General features: G+C 38.9%; 3 protein-coding genes across 4 annotated transcripts; 1 reads left to right on the forward strand and 2 right to left on the reverse strand.

Moving 5' to 3' along the window:
- Window positions 1–538: 538 nt before the first annotated feature.
- On the reverse strand, window positions 539–12,273 carry LOC143881362 (uncharacterized). 2 transcript variants are annotated; one of them, XM_077384395.1, is made up of 8 exons: window positions 11,980–12,273; window positions 9,716–9,808; window positions 2,625–4,039; window positions 1,846–2,532; window positions 1,668–1,751; window positions 1,505–1,580; window positions 1,062–1,378; window positions 539–964 (listed from the first exon to the last, which is right to left on the reverse strand). In XM_077384395.1, the coding sequence occupies exons 3-8, from the start codon at window positions 3,975–3,977 to the stop codon at window positions 764–766; spliced, it is 2,718 nt and encodes a 905-aa protein (XP_077240510.1). In that variant the 5' UTR covers window positions 3,978–4,039; window positions 9,716–9,808; window positions 11,980–12,273; the 3' UTR covers window positions 539–763. The 2 variants fall into 2 exon arrangements, with proteins under 2 accessions (XP_077240510.1, XP_077240511.1); XM_077384396.1 differs by having other exon boundaries at window positions 9,716–9,813.
- On the forward strand, window positions 7,639–8,130 carry LOC143881241 (uncharacterized). Its single transcript, XM_077384230.1, has one exon. It carries the CDS (start codon window positions 7,639–7,641, stop codon window positions 8,128–8,130), a length of 492 nt encoding a protein of 163 aa, XP_077240345.1.
- Window positions 12,274–15,503: 3,230 nt separating the features above from the next.
- LOC143880760 (putative pectinesterase/pectinesterase inhibitor 28) lies at window positions 15,504–18,341 on the reverse strand. Its single transcript, XM_077383732.1, has 2 exons — window positions 17,237–18,341; window positions 15,504–16,478 (listed from the first exon to the last, which is right to left on the reverse strand). Exons 1-2 carry the CDS (start codon window positions 18,237–18,239, stop codon window positions 15,781–15,783), a joined length of 1,701 nt encoding a protein of 566 aa, XP_077239847.1. The 5' UTR covers window positions 18,240–18,341; the 3' UTR covers window positions 15,504–15,780.
- Between the last annotated feature and the right edge of the window lie 2,416 nt (window positions 18,342–20,757).

Here is a 20,757-nt window from a genome sequence, read left to right on the forward strand (position 1 = left end):
ATTGATTATAAACATCTAGTATTGTTACAATGATTAAAAATGCCCTTAATGAGGGCGAAAGAATAAAACTAGAATACATACTCCTACTTAATGAGGGGCAAAGAATATAACCATCATACATACAATTTACAACACTCAACGCCAAAAGAAAGAAAAAAGGATTTAATATAGGGGTTATAATAAAAAGTTTAAGAGCTCAGTAACCTAATTTAGTACAGAAGCTGCAATAGTTATATATTCTAAAATCATGTGATTCTACCACGCCACGCAGAGCACAAACAACTCAGTAATCACCAATTGACCTACAATGATGCATCATAGAACACTATGAGTAATATTTATGGTGCATAAAAAATCAATAATACTTAAATATAATATTTTATAGATTTGAAGATGTGATAATTGCTTAGGTTCAACTGACAATTAAACATATTGGAATCATGTCCAATACTAAACCACTAAAGAACATGTTATGCTCAGCAATAGATGCTGACTGTAGAAACACCATAAATCTATACAGTGGTGTATGATGAAAAAAAAAAAACAATAGATGAAGAGCCAATAACTCGAGTCATTCAAATTTCTTACATGATTACCTTTAAATTAATAACTGATACAAATCATCAAATTTGCTTTACAATAACTTCACAACACCTTAACACATTCTTTACCAATGAAAAGTTACCGCAATGTGTTCATCAATTTAGCAGTTCACTCACGTGCAAAGATGAGCCACAGTAAATCAATCACTCAAGTAAGTTAACTAATCACTCAAATCATCATCAAGAAAATCAAGATCATCATCATCATCAGTAGCAGCAGGATGAACCTCCAAGGGTTCAACGAATACAGACAATGCAGTTGTCTCCATGTGCTCCTTCATTGCCTCTGCATCCATATCTTCATTTTCATTCACCTCATTTTCATATGCCTCCCCTTGTTCCATTTCATTATAGAGTATCTCCTACATTCAATAGATAATTTTTTTGACAGAGTACAATATCAGCAAAAAGATAAAAAGGACGTGTAAAAAGTTAGAAGATCAGTAGTTCAGAAAGTACCTCGTCTTCCTGGAAAGTTGGTTTCTCAGACTCGACAACCCAGTCATCCAATAAGCTTTCTAACAACACATTGTCAAGAGAGAATGGATCATCGGGCTTCTTCCTCATTTGGCGTTCCCTGAGACGCAGGTTATAGTGAACATAGATAAGGTCGTTCAATCTTTTTTGAGCCAAGCGATTGCGCCTTTTACTATGAATCTGATCAAATGTACTCCAGTTGTGCTCACAACCAAAAGATGAGCATGTCTGGCTCAATATTCGAATGGAAATTCGTTGGAGCTCTAGACAATTTATCCCATGCTGTTGCCACCAAGCAGCTAACAAGTAAAAAGCAATCAGGAAATGTATTAATTATCAGGAAAAAAACCTTACAACTATACAATGACTAAATATTATACGCATAAATACAACGGACAATTGGTTAAACAATTTGGTATTCTCACCTGGGTCAAGTTCTGTTCTTGTACTGATAGCCAATTCAGTTCCAAAATCAGCTTTTGCAGAAACAAATTCTGAAATCTGAAAAAGAAACATCGCAACATAAAAGTACAGTTTCCAAGCTTTTTCAATCATATGTAAACAATAAGCAAGTCAAACAATTAATACCTGCATGGAAGCAGAAATCCTCCTTACGGTATCATGTTCTAATCGAACAATGCATTCATTTAGACCACGGATTACCTCGGGATGCTACATTATAATAAAAGAACAAATTGATTTAGACTGGAAAAGCAAAATATCTATCAACTTTACAAGTTGTAATATAAATAATTAGTTTTCATACCGCTACGAAATCTGAACAATAACGATACGATGGATTAAGGAAATATGCAGCAACATAGAGAGGATGGTGGAACAATGAGTTCCAATGGTTGTCTATTACGCTCCAGAATGGTCCATACTTGCGTGCATCATCACCATGAATAGCTTTAATAGCAAGCTTAGCTCTATACATGTCATTGTAAATGGACGGCATTGATAGGCCTTGATCGCTATCGACCTTTCGAATAACTTGCACGATGGGATCCACAGATTTTTTCACGTACTGCATCTTCTTCCAAAATGTAGAATTTAAGACAATTTTCTCAACTTCCCTACCCTCCTCTAGTTTCGCAATACGAGATGAAATCCATTTGTTTGATTGGAACAGTCTTTTAAGACCAGCCCGGTGATCTAACAAGCTTTGCAAAGTAACAAAACTGGTAGCAAACCTTGTAACGGCTGGCCTAACAAGTTCCTTCCCCTCTGTAAATTCTTTTCTCATAAGATTTAACAACCAAGTGCGATTATAAATAAACTTAGTTATCCTTTTTCCTTTGTCCATGCACTCTCCCACCCATTTTATCTTCACAAAATCTTCAAGTATATGATCAATGCAATTGGCAGCACACGGTGTCCAGAATAAATTTCTCCTCTTCTCCTCTAGCAACTTGCCAGCTGCCCTGTAACTTGCAGTATTTTCAGTGATCACCTACAGTCACAGGATAATAGAAGACAGTTAACAATTTAACAAGACAGTTAACAAGGCACTGAGAAGAAAAGCGGAAGAGGATGGTTTAGTACCTGCACAACATTTTCCTCACCCACATCCTCCACAACTTTATCCAACAATTTAAAAATATTTGTGGCATCTTCTACTATATCCGATGCATCAACTGAAAAGACAAAGTATACTCCACGTGGGCAAGATACCAAAAAATTGATTAGTGTTCGACCTTGCACATCTTTCCAGGTATCTGCCAAAATACTACAACCAGTGATTGCCCAAGAAGACTTGAATTCTGTTTGATATTCTTTAATGGTTAATATTTCATCCTGGAGATACCGACCAGAAATCATTCTACCAGAAGGGCCTTTCAACCCTTGGCCATATTGACCAACCAAATCCAGCATCTTATGAAAATATGGGGAGCTGGCAGTATTAAATGGTATTGCAGCATGATAGAAAAATTTGCAGATTGCAGAGATCACTTCCTTACGAGCTTTTTTATCGAAACCTGGCTTGAGTTTTACCTGCTTGAAGGATGATGGTGTGTGACTTTTTGGCGTCTTCATAAGAATAGAATCTAATTTTGGTCTTTTCAATTGTAGTTCGGTACCACTAGTACCACTACCGGGTGACAGCCCCCTAAATCTCTTTTTAATGCCTTTACTACTACTGGCGATCAATCTTTTATCAACAACCGCTAGCTTTTCCTTAACTCTGGAATCTAAGGGCTCTTCTTCATCATCTTCTTCCTCATCATCATTATCAGAGGGAATATAAAAAGCTGCTATTTCTTTGCCTTCTGGCCGCCGGTGTCTCCTGCCAGTACGATGCCATTTCATATTTTCTTTTATTTTAAGATATACTTCCTCAGGAGCTTCTTTACAATATGCAACTTCCCCAGGAATCCTAGCAAGGTGCTGTTTAAATCGGTTTATTCCCCCACTAACAACTTTTTCACAATAATTGCATTTTACCTTTTTTTTCCTCTCATCTTGGGCAACACCATGTTCCCATCCAGGGTCAACATATCCTAACGATCGAAGAGGGGCCAAACTAATAACCAAACTTTTATCACCAGCCACCTGCTTCCCTTTACGTTTATGAACTAGAGGTTCTTCCTCTTCATCAAAATCATCATTAGAGTGCAAATCGAAAGATGCTTGTTCTTCATCTTCAGATTGTCGTTTTTTCTTGCTCGTTCGATATCCTTCGAGATTTTCCTTCATTTTCAGATATACTTCCTCAGGAGCGTTGTTACAATATGTAACTTCCCCAGAAATTCTAGCTAAATGTTGCTTTAATCTGTATATTCCCCCGCTAACAATTTTCCCACAATAATTGCATTTCACTTTCTTTTTCCTCTCGTCTTGGGCAACGCCATGTTCCCAACCAGGATCAACAAATCCTGTGGATCGAACTGGGGCCATCTCTCAACCATTCAACAAGTTGTGCAGCAACGACAGCCTCTCTCCTTTTTATAGTTCCGCTGCTGCATGGGAAAAAGAGAGAAAACATTTAGAAAAAAAATATTTCCTGACATCAATACATATTTCTGATAGCCTGAAAGCATTTTGTGATTTTTTCTAAGGAAGAAAGAAAATAACATCGGTCCATTTCAAAAAAAAAAAAAAAAAAAAGGGGGAAAGAAAAGTAAATGACCTCAGTTTTCATCAAAAGATTGCCATCTTAAATTCATTCCAGACATTGGAAGAAAAATGAAAAATAAAATAAAATAAAACACAAGATTTTTAAAAAGATACGCTGTTATTTTTTTTCAGTAAAATTATTTTAATTTAGGGCATGTCTGGCTGCCAAGGAAAGTTTTTCCTGACAAATCGCCAACCCGAAGTGTAAATAGGAGAGAAATCAGGAAACAAAATCCCCAAGACAATTCTCCAATGAAGAGAAGTTGCTAAAAACCAGGAAATGATTGATTCGGTTTTAGTAGAGATTTCTCTTACCGGATTTTTTGCAACTTCTCTTCATTGGAGACGTCCTCTCTAGGATTTTGTTTCCTGATTTCTCTCCAATTTACACTTGGAGATGGCGATTTGTAAGGAAAAACTTTCCCTGGCAGCCAGACGTGCCCCCTTAATATCAAATAATTTCCTCTTTTTAACTTTTCTCATTCTGTTCCGATAAATCATGTTAATGCAGCAGCTACCGCAAGTCACTTAATAATAACATTGAGAGAGAGAGAGAGAGACAGAGAGAGAGAGAGAGAGAGAGAGAGAGAGAGAGAGAGAGAGAGAGAGAGAGAGAGAGAGAGAGAGAGAGAGAGAGAGAGAGAGAGAGAGAGAGAGAGAGAGAGAGAGAGAGAGAGAGAGATCCGTGCTAGGTTATCGGAAACCTCTGTAAAGACTTCACCAGCAGCACAAACCAAAAACAATAAAAGAATTAAAATCAGTCCTTTTGCATATTGGTACATATGCCTTTTTTTGAGTAAATTAGTGAACAGAAAAAGAATTAAAATCAGTCCTTTTGTGTCTTGGTACACATGCCTTTTCAGTAAAATTATTTTGCTTTAATAGCAAATAGTTTTAAGGCTACCTGAATCTCCACTTGTAATTTCCTCTTTTTATCATTTTGTTCCCAGAGTTCTACTGATGCAATCTAAAAAACCAATTGTGAAATTCCAAATTTATTTTGGAAAGCAACATAAGAAAAAATAATGTTAATGCAGTAGCTACTACAAATCACTTCAATAGCAACATTGACTGAAATAGTGGAGAGAGAGAGGGAGGGAGGGAGATTTCTTTTGTTCATTGATCCGTCCTAGGTTATCGGAAACCGCTGTAAAGACTTCACCGGCAGCACAAGACAAGAACAGTAAAAGAATTAAAATTGGTCCTTTTCTGTGTTTGTACATATGCCTGCCATAAACTCTTCCAGTAAAGATTTCTGGCATCGGTATTTCAATAAAGCAGAATGGAAATCCAGCCACTAGTTTCAGTAAGAGTTTCATCTAAAGGAGAGAAAAAATGAATTTCAATTGCATGACAAACTTCCTCACAATTGATCAAATGTTTAGTTTTTTTCATCATCTCTTTACCATCCCAAAGAAAATCTCTGTAATTTTTCAAGTCTCAACAACACAAATGGGGACTTTGAACATAGACATACAGTAGATAGGGAGTTTTGCCAAAGTCGCCTTTATCAGTGTAATTCTTCCCCCATAAGAAATATACTTAATTTTCCAAATCTCCAATTTTTCTCCACTCTTTCCACCACTACGGCCCATAAATGCTTAGAGGGCTTGCCGATTCCCACCTACAACCAAACTCCCTAGCAAGGATTTTGCGTCTTTCCTCCCCTATATTAATACCCTGGAATTCAAGAGTGGATACTGCAATACCAATGCTAACACGTGTCATTCCATCAACTCCTTATCAAACATGACATTCCAGATGCCAACTTAGGTCACAAGGACTCTCTTCTTCCCTGGAATTCAAGAGTGGATACTGCAGATCAGAAGGCACAAGTGTTTCAACACGCAGGCTTATGGATAAGGGAATAGAGAGAGGATTGATAGAAGGTTTCAAAATTGGGCCGGGTGGGGCAGAGATTTCCCAACTGCAATCTGCAGATGCCACCCTATTATTTAGTTCTCCAAAAACAATGAAGATTTTGAACCTAAAAGGCATAATAAGATGTTACGAATTGGGTATAGGTCAAAGATCAAACTTTCATAAATCTAGAGTGTTTGGGATCAACATTGATTCTGAGATGGTTCGAGGTCTGGCAAGAATAGTGGGATGCAAGGTGGATAACTTCCCTTCAACCTATCTAGGCCTTTCTTTGGGAGTGGGGAGCCAATGGTTGAGAGAGTTGAAAGGAGACTAGACACATGGAAGCGTAACTTAGTATCCAGAGGAGGGAGAATAACGCTCATAAAGACAGTGCTATCAAATATTCCAATCTATCATCTTTCGATTTTCAAATGCCCTATAAGTTTTTTTTTTGTTGGGGGGGGGGGGGGGGGGGGGGGGGGGAAGGGTTGAAAGACGGGGGATTTCCTTGGTATGTTGGGAGGATGTATGCAAACCTATAGCTGGAGGACTTGGAATAAGAAAGATCAAGGAAGAGAATCAAGCTCTTCTTAGTAAACGGCTCTGGAGATATGGGGTTAAAGTGATTCAAAGCAAGTATGGTTCTGCTCTTGGTCATTAGGAGTCAGAGGATAGATTTAGGATGACCGGGGTGACAGTGTGGTGTGACATTACGCGCTTTAGGCACAAGTTTATGGAACGAGTAAGATCCAGAGTCTAATCGGGGGTGCGGATAAGATTCTGGCATGATAAGTGGTGTAGCACCCTCCCATTGAAGGAGATCTTCCTTGATCTATTTATCATGGATGCAAGCACTAGCAAGCGAATGCTTCGAACAAAGAGACAATAAGGTGATATGGTTGCCGATGTTCAGAAGGAATTTCTTTGATAAGGAGCTTGATGCGGTAGTCGGGTTCATGGAGCTGCTTGAAGGGTTCTACATAAAACAATTTGGGGGGTTAAAAGGGTTTGGATTTGGAACTCATATGGGGATTTCACTGTTAAGTCTCTCTGCCATCAGCTTGTGTCTTGCCCTGTGTCCTCCAGAGTAGCCAAGGTTTGGAGTTTCCAAGCGCCTCCCAGTGTATGTGTATTCGGTTGGGCGGTCCTCCTAGGAAAGATTCAAACGGTGTAATTCTTGCAGCAGCGGAAGATGTTGATCATTGATCACTGTGTTCCCTGCATTCAAGCAGGGGGAGATAGTAGATCATATGTTTATGCATTGCAAAGTAGCTAGAAAGGTATGGAGCAATATATTGGCTATATTTAAAATAGTGTGGGTCTTTCCAGCAAAGCTCATAGACTAATTGGAGGGATGGTCTACGGCCCCATGGAGAAAAAAAAGGTAAAGATATTATGGAATGTATATCTTTTAGCTACACTTTGGGTGTTGTGGAAGGAGAGAAATGCCCGTGTATTTAAAGGACACGCCGAGAGATCTCCTTTCCTCTCCAACAAAGTGATAGCTCCATCAATCTCTTGGGTTAAGGCCCTGTCATGTTTTAGGTTTGTGTCAGCATATGACCTATGGAATGGGTAGATGGAGATTTGTCTTAGCTCAGAACAGGATCCTAAGGTTATGCAAAAGTGGGAGTCTCGTGACCCTGGTATGTTAAAGTTAAACTTTGATGGGTCTAGCCTTGGAAATCCAGGGTCATCTGGCATTGGAGAGGTGTTAAGAGATGAGCTTGGAAAAGTGAGGTGGGCATTTGTGGGTCCCATCGGAGTTGCAAACTCAAGCGAGGTCGAAGTGCGTGCAGTCCACCGGGGAATAAGGCTCCTTGAAAATGAAGATTTGAATAAGGTGGTGGTGGTGGAAGAGGATTCCCTTAATGTAATCCGATGGCTAAAGGGTTCACATGTGCACCCGTGCCAGTTTGCTAGATTTTTCGATGAGATTCTAGATAGAGTGGGGGAAGCAAACATATCTTTCAAGCATTTCAGGAGATCGGCAAATGGAGATGCCGATAGGTTAGCAAGGGATGGTGTTTCTAGAGAGGTGTTGGAGCCGTTTGATTTCCTACCTCCTTAATGCCCTTCTTTTTTCATTTTGTCTCAGAGGATTTCCTATGTATTTCTTTTGTTTTCTTTCTTTTTTCGCTTGCACTGACCATCTCGGTCTTTGCTTGCTTTTAGTGAAACCGTCCACTATTCAAATATATATATATAGAGGAAAGTGTTGGTGAGCTTAAGCTAACCAAACTTATGGTGCGCTTAAGCGCCCAATCACATGGGTCCCACATTTTCTATGGTGATCCAAACCATTCATTTGCTAGGCCCTATCATAGATAGGGTGTGCATAAAAAATCAGCTCCATAGGATCATCCTAACCCCTCCATTTGTGGAGGACAAAAATGGGCAGATTTGTGGACAAACAATGTCTGTTCATTTTGACCTGCACAAATGGATGGGTTAGGATGATCCTATGGAGCTGATTTTTGGTACACACCCCATCTACGTAAGGGCCTTTCAAATGAATGCTTTGGATCATCCTAACAAAGTGGGCCCCCATGTGACTGGGCGCTTAAGCGCACCATAAGTTTGGTGAGCTTAAGCTCACCAACACTTTCCTCTCTCTCTCTCTCTCTCTCTCTCTCTCTATATATATATATATATATATATATATATATATATGTATAGGGAAAGGTGTGCGTACTCGGTCGAGTAGATAAGCTTATCTACTCGGTTGGGTTAAAAACAGTGGGGGCCCACATTTTTCGGGTGATCCAAACCATTCATTTGAAAGGCCCTTACCTAGATAGGGTGTCCACAAAAAATCAGCCCCATAGGATCATCCTAACCCATGCAACAGTGGAGGGAAAAATGGGGAAAAATGGACAAACACAGCTTGTCCACAAATCTGCCCATTTTTCCCTCCACTGTTGGATGGGTTAGGATGATCCTATAGGGCTGATTTTTTGTGGACACCCTATCTAGGTAAGGGCCTTTCAAATGAATGGTTTGGATCACCCGAAAAATGTGGGCCCCCACTGTTTTTAACCCAACCGAGTAGATAAGCTTATCTACTCGACCGAGTACGCACACCTTTCCCATATATATATATATATATATATATATATATATATATATATATATAGAGAGAGAGAGAGAGAGAGAGAGAGAGAGAGAGAGGGTAAAAATGAAAACCAAGAAGTTCTGTATTAAACTAAGAGGTGGGATTATTATTTTAGTTAAATACCCATAAAAAGTTAGTAGTAGATGATAAGGAACAATGGGCAGCAAGGAAAAAAAGATCCTAGATAACTTTATTAACCAAAAAGAGGGGGTTACAGAAACCCAAACGGCCTTACTTGTCCCTATATAAGTAGGGGTTACACCAACACAAATGACATTACTTGTCCCTAGATAAATAGGGTTAGCTTTGTCTTGACTTCATAGAGATATGTAGTTGGTTGATATTTACATCCTTATGCAAGAATAAAATGATTCCATATAGAGCCAATGGCATAAAACCACACGTATTACAACTCAGAATATGATAAGCACAGCCAATTCTGCTAAGGTTTCACACATGAAATAAATGTATGTTCATGTAATATATGTAAAAATCAATAATACTATGAAGGACAGGAACTGTAAGAGCTACCAATGCTTACCGATTTAAATTTAGATTCTGCATGGGATCTTTCATGTACTAGAAAAAAGTCCGGGTCCGACTCACATGTTTTCCTTCTATAGTCTACTTTAACCTGCACTACATAAATTAAGATTACTGAGTACAACAGCATCTAGGACAACAATATGCATAAAAAGGTCATTCATGAATAGCACCATTGAGCTAAAAATTTCACCAACAAAATGGAGAAAGTATGAACCCTTAGTAAAAAAAGGAAATTGGTCACACAGTGATGGGGACCATACTAGTGCCCATATTGTAATTTTTAACTTTTTAGGTATCTTTATGTGTCTTTTATGTAATAGGACGAGTAGCACGGTATTTTCCCACCAATATCACTTGATTTCTTTAAGCTGCTACGGAAATCTTAAGTGATAGGAGCATGTGAGCCAATTGCAATTAATCACTTAAGTAGTTAAGTGACCAACGGCTCACATTGCAACATAAGAGAGCCATTGTATTTGTGGGACTTGAAATGGTTTAGTTTCCACGGTGAGTTAGGAGTCCTAATGGATTTGAAGAATCTTAGTTTACTTGTAGTAGGGAGAGTCCATGTAATAGTTTTATTTTAATGATTTTTTTTTGAATGGTAGTTTTAATTTAATGATGCGTAAGTAGTTTACGTATAATAGGGGTCCTCATTAGACGATGAGTTGGATTATGTGCTTTTTTTTTTCAATTTGTATGGCCTGCATAGCCTATAAATATGAAAGTTGGCCCTGACAACATTTGAATATGAATGAAAATTGATGTTTTCTATATTGATTGGGTGTGATGTCTTTTCTAAAGAGGATGCTTCATATCATGTCAGTTTTCTATCCCTAAACTCTTATCTTTCTTTCATTATTTATTTTATTTCTTCTCTCTTCTGTCCTTCATCCTTCTCAGTTGGGATTGTAAATTACCCCATCTCTCCCTTCTTACATTCTTTGTCACACTCCTCTCTTTCTTTACTCAGCCATGATGGATCAGCCAAGTATACAAAGGATTGAAACTTGCTTTGATACCAAATTGATGCAAGAAAATTCAAGAGATCATTGGAGAAATTTGATAATCCATGCCAACATGAGGTCTATAAAAGGGAGGGATTCAGAAAGAAAATTTTATTTAATCTAATTTTACCTACTTCAGTAAAACAATCTGTTTTTTTTTATCCAAGGTATCCCACAACTAACTACGGCATGAGGCACACCTACTTCCGGCTGGATAAAGCAGACAGACATCTCATTCATCTCTTTCTTCAATCACCCACCAGTGGATAATCGAGCACTTCCGTTAGCGGGTTCAGGTCTTTACTCGATTGCTAAGGATACGGTGGTGGGGGAGGAGGAGATGGTGGATCGGACAAGGGAGGAACTAGTTTTGTTTTGATCTCTTTTGCTTATATACAAAATACATTCAAGAAATTATTTACTTCCAATCAGAGAATTTAAATAAAAAGATAAAAATTAGACAATTGAAAAGGAAATTCACTCACGACTCTTCTATAATATCATACACAATATGGTTCTTTACAGCACTTTTATTCTGAAAATTCAACCGATTTAACAAATTTTACACCAGCATAAACTGTAGTAGAAAAAATAAAAAGTCAATTCACATTCAGCTTTTGAAACATGTACGTAGCTCAGTAAGTCAAACTTAAAAAATAAGGGAAAAGAATCCAAATGGAGAAGAATGAGCAGATGCTATATGTCCATCAAAAACCACCATCGCAGACATTAAGACCCTAACAAATTCCCGAGAATTCCAAAACCCCCCAAAAAAACATTAAAACCCTAACAAATTCCATAAATTGATAACAGTGGCGAGAACTCACCATATAAAAACCTAACAAACAAACATCAGCAAATGAATTCGCTTGAATTATCTTCTTGACATGAACCAGAGCTGAAAAATATCAGAATTTTCAACTTTTTCAAATTATCTTACGAAATATGCAAATCAACCAAACGAAATCACGTCGGTCCAAAACCTCAAAAAACATTAAAACCCTACAAATTCCACAACGGATAACAGTGGGGGGAACTCAACATATAAAACCCTAACAAACAAACATAAAGCAAACGATTTCGCTTGAATTATCTTCTTGATCTGAACAAAAGCATAAAAATTTCAACTTATCTTATGAAATACGTGAATCTAGATAACGAAATCACCTCGGATGATAGGGGAAAAAAGGATCAGAATTGATTCTGATATGAATTTTCAAGATCTAGACGAAATTCATGTGAATTTTCGTACCTTGGATGATGTGGAACGAGAATTCGGTGGAAACCCTAACCCTAGCAGCTCCCTCGTCTCATCACCTTGCATTTCTTCTGAATTTTCTTCTGGTCATTCTTTCTCATTTCGAGTCCTATTTTATAATAAAATAATTGTCATCTTCTAGTGGGAGCAGGGGTGTGTTGTGTACCTACTACTACCATTTGTATCAGAGTGTTTTGCTTGTGAAGGGGGGTGTGCGCATCGCGCACCGGGGCTGATTTTAGTGTAGTGGGGAGCATCAAAAGGGACGGTTGACTTTAAAATGAAATTGCAGACGATGAAACGGAAACAGAGTGTTTTATACGGTGCCCCGACTAAATGGACTCCAGCTCGACTCGGAGTGAGTCGACTCTATTCAACTCGAATGAGTCACTCATGCTCAACCCAATTTTGGCTCGGGTTTGGTTGGGTTGGGAAAAGCCAGCCCAATTTAATTTCGGTTTGGGTCAGGGTTGAAGCCTTGGCAACCCGACCTGACCCGACCCGACCCGAATCCGAACCTGACTCCATCTTCTAATTTTATCTTGATTAAATTTGAGTTATTGTATTTTTCTGTTTGGCCCATGGTGAACCCGAACCAATCCACTTCAACCTGACCCGATTTCGGGTTAGATGGGCTGGGTTATGGTTGAGTGACTTACTGGGTTAGGGTTGACCATCCTCAATCCGAGACTTGGGTTGAGTTGGGTTAGAGCCTCGACCCGATCCAACCTGACCCGAGTTGCAACCCTAAGAAGAGGATCTTTTCGTTGATCAAAAGTGAGTCAACTCTACTCTACTCGACCGAGTCACTCAAGACTTGATAAAAACTCGGCCGAGTGTAGTTCTTTGTTTTTTTTTCTTTTGAAATGGCAAGATGCATTCATTAAAAAGGAAGAGGCTGAGAGTGTATTCTTTATTGCGATAAATAAAGGGAAATGATATTGGCACAACCATATTTTGATATTTTTACCCGCCCAGCTTGTCTTTTAGGCCATGTCTCACGTCGAGGGTTTTCTTTTTCATGATAAATAGGCGTCTCCAAGTGGTGAGGGAAGGATAGGGTAATGGCTAAAAATCAGGAAAAATTAAATCCTATTTTGATTTGAGTTTTTGTTTCCTGACTTTTTGCCACTTCGCCCTCATCTCCACTTGGAGACACAAATTTATCATGAAAAAAAATTCATGGTAGTCAACCATACCCTTAGTTTTAGAACTTATAAGAGATGTCAGAAGATTATTACATTTCCCAAAAGAGAAAAGCGTTCCTGCGCTGCAGCGCAGTTACGCTCCCTGCGCTTTAGTGGTTTATGAGCGTTCCTACTGGTTCGTATAGCGGGTCCCTACAAGAAGTGACGAATGGGAGGCTTTATAAACCACTAAAGCGAAGGGAGTGTAATTGCGCTGTAGTGCAAGAACGCTTTTCTCTTCCCAAAAAGCTCTCCCAATCCAATTAAAAAAGAAATGACAACGGTGTTTGTGCAAATATCAAAATATGGTTGTGCGGATAACAGTTCCATAAATAAATGTTACAACACTCTATGTGTTTATCGGTTGTTTTCAATTAAGAAGGGTTACTGATGTTTTGATAATGGAGAGAACTCCACAATTTACACTTTAATTGGACTCTAAGAACTTATAGGGTCTGTTTGGATTGGGGGAATGAAAAGAAAGAATCAGAGTCTGTCTGATTCTCGCCGCGCCAAATCGGATGTTTGGTTCACCAACGCTTGCAGGAAAGGAAAGGGAAGGCGGTAATATCACAGGAATATAGATGGGATATCGTTTCCCTACAAAATAGGTGGTATTGTGATTCCCAGAATCGGAGATAAGCTACGCGCTTTCTGAAGGTGAGTTCATCCCATTATCAAAACACGGTTGTGCTGTGCGGATGCAAGATTGCAAGTAGACTTAAGGAATTACCCACCAAAATGTTTGGTGACTCAATTAGTTCGAGGCATCGAGTTGACTCATCAAGTTTGAGTAATGTGCTGTAGACCGAGTCTTATAATTAGCTAATGAACCTGTGTTCCTGAAACAATGTTAAGAGAACTACTGAGATCACACCTTACGAACCCAAACCTCTTCTCTCATTCTCTTCAAATGAGCAAGAGTAACAACTCAACCAAACATTTTTCTCTTCTTAAAAGAAAGGAATATGAAAAGGTGAAAAAGAGTATAAATTTGCATACATATTTTAGGGAGATGATTTTTTCGCCCCCCACCCACCCCACCCCCCCAAGGATTATGCCCCCCTTGTTAGGTGAATTGTGGGCAGACTCTAATGCTTTTTTATGTCAATTCACGTAAAAGGGGGGCGCATAGTCCCCGCGGCGGCACGGGGGGGGGGGGGGGGGGTTGGGGTTTGTTGTTGGATGGTCCCTTAGACTCAGGCTTAACTTGAAGGACTTTGATATAGGTAGTCTAACAAACCTCCTCCTCCTCCTCCTGGACCTCCTCCTCTCTCTGTCTCTCTACTACTACTACTACTACTGTTATTGTTTGCCTAATTCCTTGGATCGAAGGGTGTGGGTGTCAAACCCTTACGGCTCCTCGATTCAATCATTTTTTACTAGTTGGCAGCTTTAAATAGGGAAGAATCTCGGTGCGTAAAGGTTTGGCAAGCTTTGGCACCACCTTGGGCTTGTAATGTGGCAAGGAGAAAAATAAACATGTGCGATCAATTTGAACCAAGAAAAGTTCAGCTTGCTAGTTGGTGCGTCTTTTGTAAGAAAGATGAGGAATCATTAGAGCATCTAGTGGTCCATTGTTCATTTTCGTATTGCTTATGGATGAGTAGATATATTTAAAGCTTTGGCCTATCTTGGTCCTTCCAAAGTTCCATTGAGAGCATTCTTTTGGATTGGAGAGGTGGGAACAGGCATGTCGTTTAGGCACATGCTATCTTATGTCTTGATTTGGCATATCTGAAAATAGAGGAACAACTAGCTTATAGGCAGTGGGGACGAATCATGCTTGATATCAAGATCGATCTTATAGCTTGGAGGATAAAAAAAAAAGAAGACTACGGAAATGGAACTTTGGAAGGACCAAGATAGGCCAAAGCTTTAAATATATCTACTCATCCATAAGCAATACGAAAATGAAAGGCATTTCACGGCTGGCTGTTGCATATGAGAGCAACCACATCAGATGAATAAATGAACAAGACAAAGTCTGCTGAAAAGTGAGCCTGTGGCGACTCTCACATGCAACAGCCAGCCGCTAAATGCCTTTCTGTGTTTGTCCCTAGCAAATCCCATATTATAGATTAGAAAAATTCCCTCAAAATAATGATAATAGAGTGTAAGTAACTAGAAATCACAGACCATAGTTTCTTATAACATCGTTCGCGTACTATGGAAATGCCATCACCCTACTTATTTCCACACACAAGTATGGTGTTTTTCTTCTCATCAAATGTTGATTGGACTATATTTTGAACATTAACTACAAAAAAAACCATTAAGAATCCAATGCCACTAAAAGGGAGAAAAAATTGTGAGCAAGAAATTAAGAGATCACGCAACAAAATTTTCATTTGCGATAAATAAAAAGAAATTTTAATATAAGATCTGTATAAGAATGGGTTCAAGGGGGGAAGGATAGGACATCTCTTCTTGAGGTTATTTTCTATAGCTGACTAAATAAAGAAGAAAAAAAAACCTCTGGCACTCAAAACCCCAGCTTGTCTACCAAAAAATAACAAATAAAAAACCTTTTGTCTCTCACTTCTCTTTCCCCCTCTTCTCTTACTCTCTTACTCTCTTTCTCTCATCTCTTTGTCAGCTTCATGTCTCAATGCTTCAACCCAAGGAAATTAGGTGCACCAGTGTATCTCAACCATGATCCTCCTTGAATGAAGGGTCCAACAGTGTACTGAAGAGCCTCCTTCTGATTGGTTATAACCTTATATCCAGGCCACTTGACTCTCTTGTTAGTGTTTGCACCAGGACCCCTATTGCCATACTCTGCATAGAAAAGAGTCTTGAGGGCGAAGTCCCCGTCCCATGGTTTCCACCCTTCGGGTTGGATAAAGTCCGCCACCGTGGACTCCATGATCACTGTTCTAGAGTACTCCTTCCAAGGTCGACCCAAGTAGGAGGGGAGCTTGAACCTCACTGGGAACAATCGCCCATCGGGGACTATTCGGCAGTTCTGGATCACAATCCCCGTGGTCTCTCTCTTGTCAATCCTACCGTGAGCTGTGACTGTGTTGTATTGATTGTCCATGGGCTTCCTTGCAATGATCAAGCAATTTTGGAACACAACAGCGGAGTCTCCGAAAATGAAGTCAATGGTGCCTGATACCACACAATTCCTATAGAATTGGCGATGAGTTTGCGCATATAGGGTGTCTTGGAATCCATCCATGCGGCAGTTGAAGAAGGCGGACATGTCGGATTGGACTCGGAGAGCAACTGCTTGGTGCTTCTCTGGACCGGCAGTGTTGCTGAATCCCATCGACTTCGCAATGAATCCATCCCCAATCGCAGCTATAGAAATGAGAGACGAGCGTAAATTAGATCAGTCTAATTAGATGTCAAGTCATTAAAAAGATCAGGATCAAGATCAAGGTGATGTATCACATATTATTGTTATTATTAGAATTTTTTTTGTAATAATAAAAATGTCATTGATTAGATGATCATGTATACGTAGCAATTTTTTATTACTATTAGAAAAATAATTTGTGAAGCACGTGTACACGACACCCAACAACCAAAGTGTACCCCGTGTATAAAAAGAAATACCTTTTTTGGTGAGTTTTCCCAAGGATCTATTTGGTTGCACAAAAGTTGGGATGGCTTAGGGGTTTTGCTTGGCATTCTAGTGACATATCAGCGAAACCTCTTATGGATTTGGTTCCCAATACGGAGACTACTAGGGATGTATCATGGTTAATCATCTCTTTTATATTTGGTTGCCAATATGGAAACTACTAGGGATGTCTCATGGTTAAATCATTGCTTGTTTGTTGATGTGTCACCCATAACTCCTCCCAATAAAATCCAAATAAAAAACTTCAAAAGGGTGGTTGTTTGTTTGGATTTTTTGGGAATGAGATTTTTCCTCTCTCTCTCTCCACTCTTTAGTGTGAATCATCTTATGGAAATGATCTACAGTGTACAGCTTATTTATGTTGTGGCCCAACAAATGAATGGTTTGATCATCTTTTGAAGTGGGGCCCACGCGCACACATCATATAAAAGACGCAGAGAATTGCAATACAACATCAATGGGAAGCAATTACCGAAGGTAGCAGTCTGAAACGTAGGTGTCCCATCAACAAAGTTCTTACTTCCAGTGACAATGGTCTTCCTAGGACCATCACCATACATGAACACATTAACCTTATTCTTGTCAACCAAAACTTGCTCCTTATAGACCCCACCCTTCACATAGATCACATACCGGCCACGATAATTCCCCGGCATAGCGTTCAAAGCATCATTAATAGTCTTAAAATTCCCAGTCCCATCCTTAGCCACAACCACATTGGGCTTCACATTATCCCCTCCACGCCCCGCCAATAATCTCCGGTCACCGGCCGTGAACCATGTCGGCAAATCATCGTCTTTTTCGAGAAGATGTCGAGAAGGAAAGCTTATATTGAATGACATTTTGAACGCAGAGAGGATAGAAGAGATCTCCGAAACCATGGCTAGAGCATTGCTAGTCAATTGGGTGGCATTGAGTAGGACATTTTTCATTGCGGATTTTACCTCAGGTTGAGTGAGTCCATCCATGCAAGTTTCTTGGTACGATAGAACTGCACTTAGCCAATTTTTTATGTTATCTACCCTATCACCCATACTATGTATTTCAATATTTCCTACCTCTGAGTAAGAGGCTTGGAGCTCATCAATGGCATATTGGAGTAAGGTTTTACAATCAGATAGAGCCATTTTTTGCATGTTATCGGCCGTCGTGATGTTTTCCGGCAAGTGGAACGCGGATCGAAACTCGTCGATTGTTGCCTTAAAGGCAGCCTTGATGAGTTCTTTTGGGTTTGTGGTTGTGGTTCCACTTAAAGTTTTTTCACAAGCTTCTTTGTAGTCTGTGGGGGCACATATGGCTTTGATGGCCTTTTGGGTGGTCGAGATTAAGCTGGTAGATCCGTTCTTTGATCGGGAAATACCTCCGACAATGGCTAGAATGACACCGACAAGGAGGATGAGAGATAGGCCGCCGATTAAGACCTTCTTCATGCCACCGCCCTTCCGGCCGCGGCCGTGGCCATTAAAGGAAGACATTGCTTAATTACTTTTCTTTTGATATAGAAGAGGAAAGGGAGATTGCCAATTCAAATGGAAGGAAAAAAAAAAAACAAATGTTGCAATTTAGGTGGGTTTTAAGGATTTTACGAGATTGGACTCTAAACATAACTGATCCCTTTTTTTTCTGTGGTTTGCCACCCTTTTCGAATTTGTGCAGTTTGTGAATCTTCATGACAGTTTTTAACTTTTATTTTCAAGCCAAGCTGCAAGTAGTTAGAGGCCTCCCTTGTTTTGAGTTATCCAATTCTCCTACAAGCCCTCTTAGTCCTTTCCCTGTTACCCTATTTTTAGTGGAAGAAGATCTAACAAAATATGTGGCTTTCTTCTTATTTATTTGGTGGGTTAAAAATCGGACTTCTAATTTGCCATAAATCCACCCTAAAATTTTGAGGATTTTTCAAAATATCACTATAAATAACCATCCTTAGTCAGGTGCCCATATATTATAGGAGGTTATATTAATCAATAACTAATAATTGTGAATTATATGTAATCATACGGTTTTCCGTTGCCGGGATGTATCTGTTATATTATTAACCTAGATATCAGACCTTTTTAATTAATTTTTTGGTCTACTTAAAAGGAAATTTGGATTGATTAACCCACTCTAATAGTCTTTCATTTGCAAGACATGGCAGAAATTAGATTGCTAGAAACATGTTACTCCTTAAGATGAGAATTAACTGAAGAGGAAGGCATAAAGGCAATGGAAGGGGATTTATTTGATAAAACATGTGTCACTACTGTATAACGCCATTCACGTATAGGGTGATCAGGACTGTTGATCTAGTGGGATAATACAATTTCTAAGTACACTTTGGTGGTGTGGATCCAATAGGGGCTCCCTTGCCTCTGGTTTTTTCAACCCCGCCCTTCAGTTTAGCAGTTCCTCAAAAGAGTGAATTCACATTCAATATTATGATGTCGATCGAATTTAAATTACTGACAAACGAGGGGAGGATAAAAAAAAAAATCCTAAAAACCAAGAAAAAATACATTTCTAAATAGGTATTTTCTTTTCACTAGTTTTTACAGATATTATCTCTACTCCCACACACTCATTTCTCTCCCTCTCCTTCCTTCTCAGCCCCTCTCATATGGCCAAGCTCACAAACATACCATGTAACAATTTTTCATGGTTCCCAAACATGTTTAGCAGCCATAAATTTTTATCCATGGAATATTCACTTACCCAAGTGGTGAGTGAGGGTGAGAGAGGGAGAGACTGGAGAGGGACTGAGTAAGAAGAGAGTGAAAAAATGTTGAAAACAGGAGGGGGGAATACGCTGGTCAAAATCTGTTTTAATTTCTATCCTATTTCTTGGCCTCTTCTCACCCTCTCCTGTGTTGCCTCTCCAGTCTTCCCATCCCTTTCACTCCCTACTACTCTCTCACTGTTTGACAAACTAATATTACCTGACAAAAAAAAGAGTTCATGATTGCCAAACATAGCCTTAAATGTAAATTTGAGTCCAATAATCAGTTTTGAACTCATAATCCGTTCTCAAAATCCAAAACAAACAGGGCATAACAGTTTCCTGTATAAAATCTCTACATTGATTAGTCTTATGTCAATCTTAATATATGGTTAGATAATCAAACCTTACTCAACAATAGCCAGAAAAAAAATTATTTGCAACATGTTGTATCACTGTCAGTTTATTGTTTGATTGTATATCAGTAATACTCTACCGGTAATTAATGTGTAAAATATAATTAACATATGAGGGATGCTAAACTCAAGGGCGCCCTTGCAAAAAATAGATGAAAGGGCGCTCCTATAGGTTGCATGTCACCAAAGTGCATTTATAATGTTCTTTAATTTTTACACTTTGGTGACACCCAACCAAATGGGGGCGCCTTTTCATCTGATTCTTGGAAGGGCACCCCTGAGTTTAGCATTCCTCTTAACATACTGGGATAATAATATATAAAAATAGCAAATAAATGTATAAAATAATAACTTACATAAAGTTTATGATAATAAATAGAAGTCGATACAATGGGGCTCTGATGATTAATATTGTTGGTGGCCACATTGTATATATGATATTAATTAGAGAGTATTAATTATCAAATAAGTATTATCCAACAACATATAACCTAGTGACGTGACACTATTTTTGTGCAACTCGTTGTCCTTCTCCGGCCGCACCCCCATGTTTCTAGCTCAACAGGTTTTACATATGTTTGTCTCACATCAAGAAAAACAGGTCACCTGTCACTACCAAGCAAGAGTCTATTGCAGCTGCCACGCCTGCATTTGCCATTGGTACCTTTGCCAATGCCATGCCGAGTCACTAAGGAAACTAAGAAGTTTTCTTATGTACCTTCATACAATAAGTGCTTACATACAATATGTACTTTGAACAACATCAATGGTCACATATATATATATATATATATATATATAGTTTGAACAATGTTTCCTGTCTTATGTAAAAGAGAGTAGATATAAAAATGTTTACTACAGCTAAAAAAGAGAAAGAGAGTA

The sequence above is a fragment of the Tasmannia lanceolata genome, unplaced genomic scaffold (assembly GCF_043159265.1).
Source record: "Tasmannia lanceolata isolate RefF3 unplaced genomic scaffold, GAP_Taslan_0.1 ptg000007l, whole genome shotgun sequence".
Taxonomy (NCBI): Eukaryota; Viridiplantae; Streptophyta; class Magnoliopsida; order Canellales; family Winteraceae; genus Tasmannia; species Tasmannia lanceolata.

What these genes read in the sequence shown, in the direction of transcription:
- LOC143881362 (XM_077384395.1), bottom strand. Translation starts at nt 3,977, where the DNA reads ATGGCCCCAGTTCGATCCACAGGATTTGTTGATCCTGGTTGGGAACAT. An exon ending in ATTGTTCAGATTTCGTAGCG is followed by an intron (nt 1,752 to 1,845) that starts GTATGAAAACTA and finishes ATTATAATGTAG; the next exon opens with CATCCCGAGGTAATCCGTGG. An exon ending in CAACTTTCCAGGAAGACGAG is followed by an intron (nt 965 to 1,061) that starts GTACTTTCTGAA and finishes TATTGAATGTAG; the next exon opens with GAGATACTCTATAATGAAAT.
- LOC143881241 (XM_077384230.1), top strand. Translation starts at nt 7,639, where the DNA reads ATGGAGATTTGTCTTAGCTCAGAACAGGATCCTAAGGTTATGCAAAAG.
- LOC143880760 (XM_077383732.1), bottom strand. Translation starts at nt 18,239, where the DNA reads ATGTCTTCCTTTAATGGCCACGGCCGCGGCCGGAAGGGCGGTGGCATG. An exon ending in GTTTCAGACTGCTACCTTCG is followed by an intron (nt 16,479 to 17,236) that starts GTAATTGCTTCC and finishes TCATTTCTATAG; the next exon opens with CTGCGATTGGGGATGGATTC.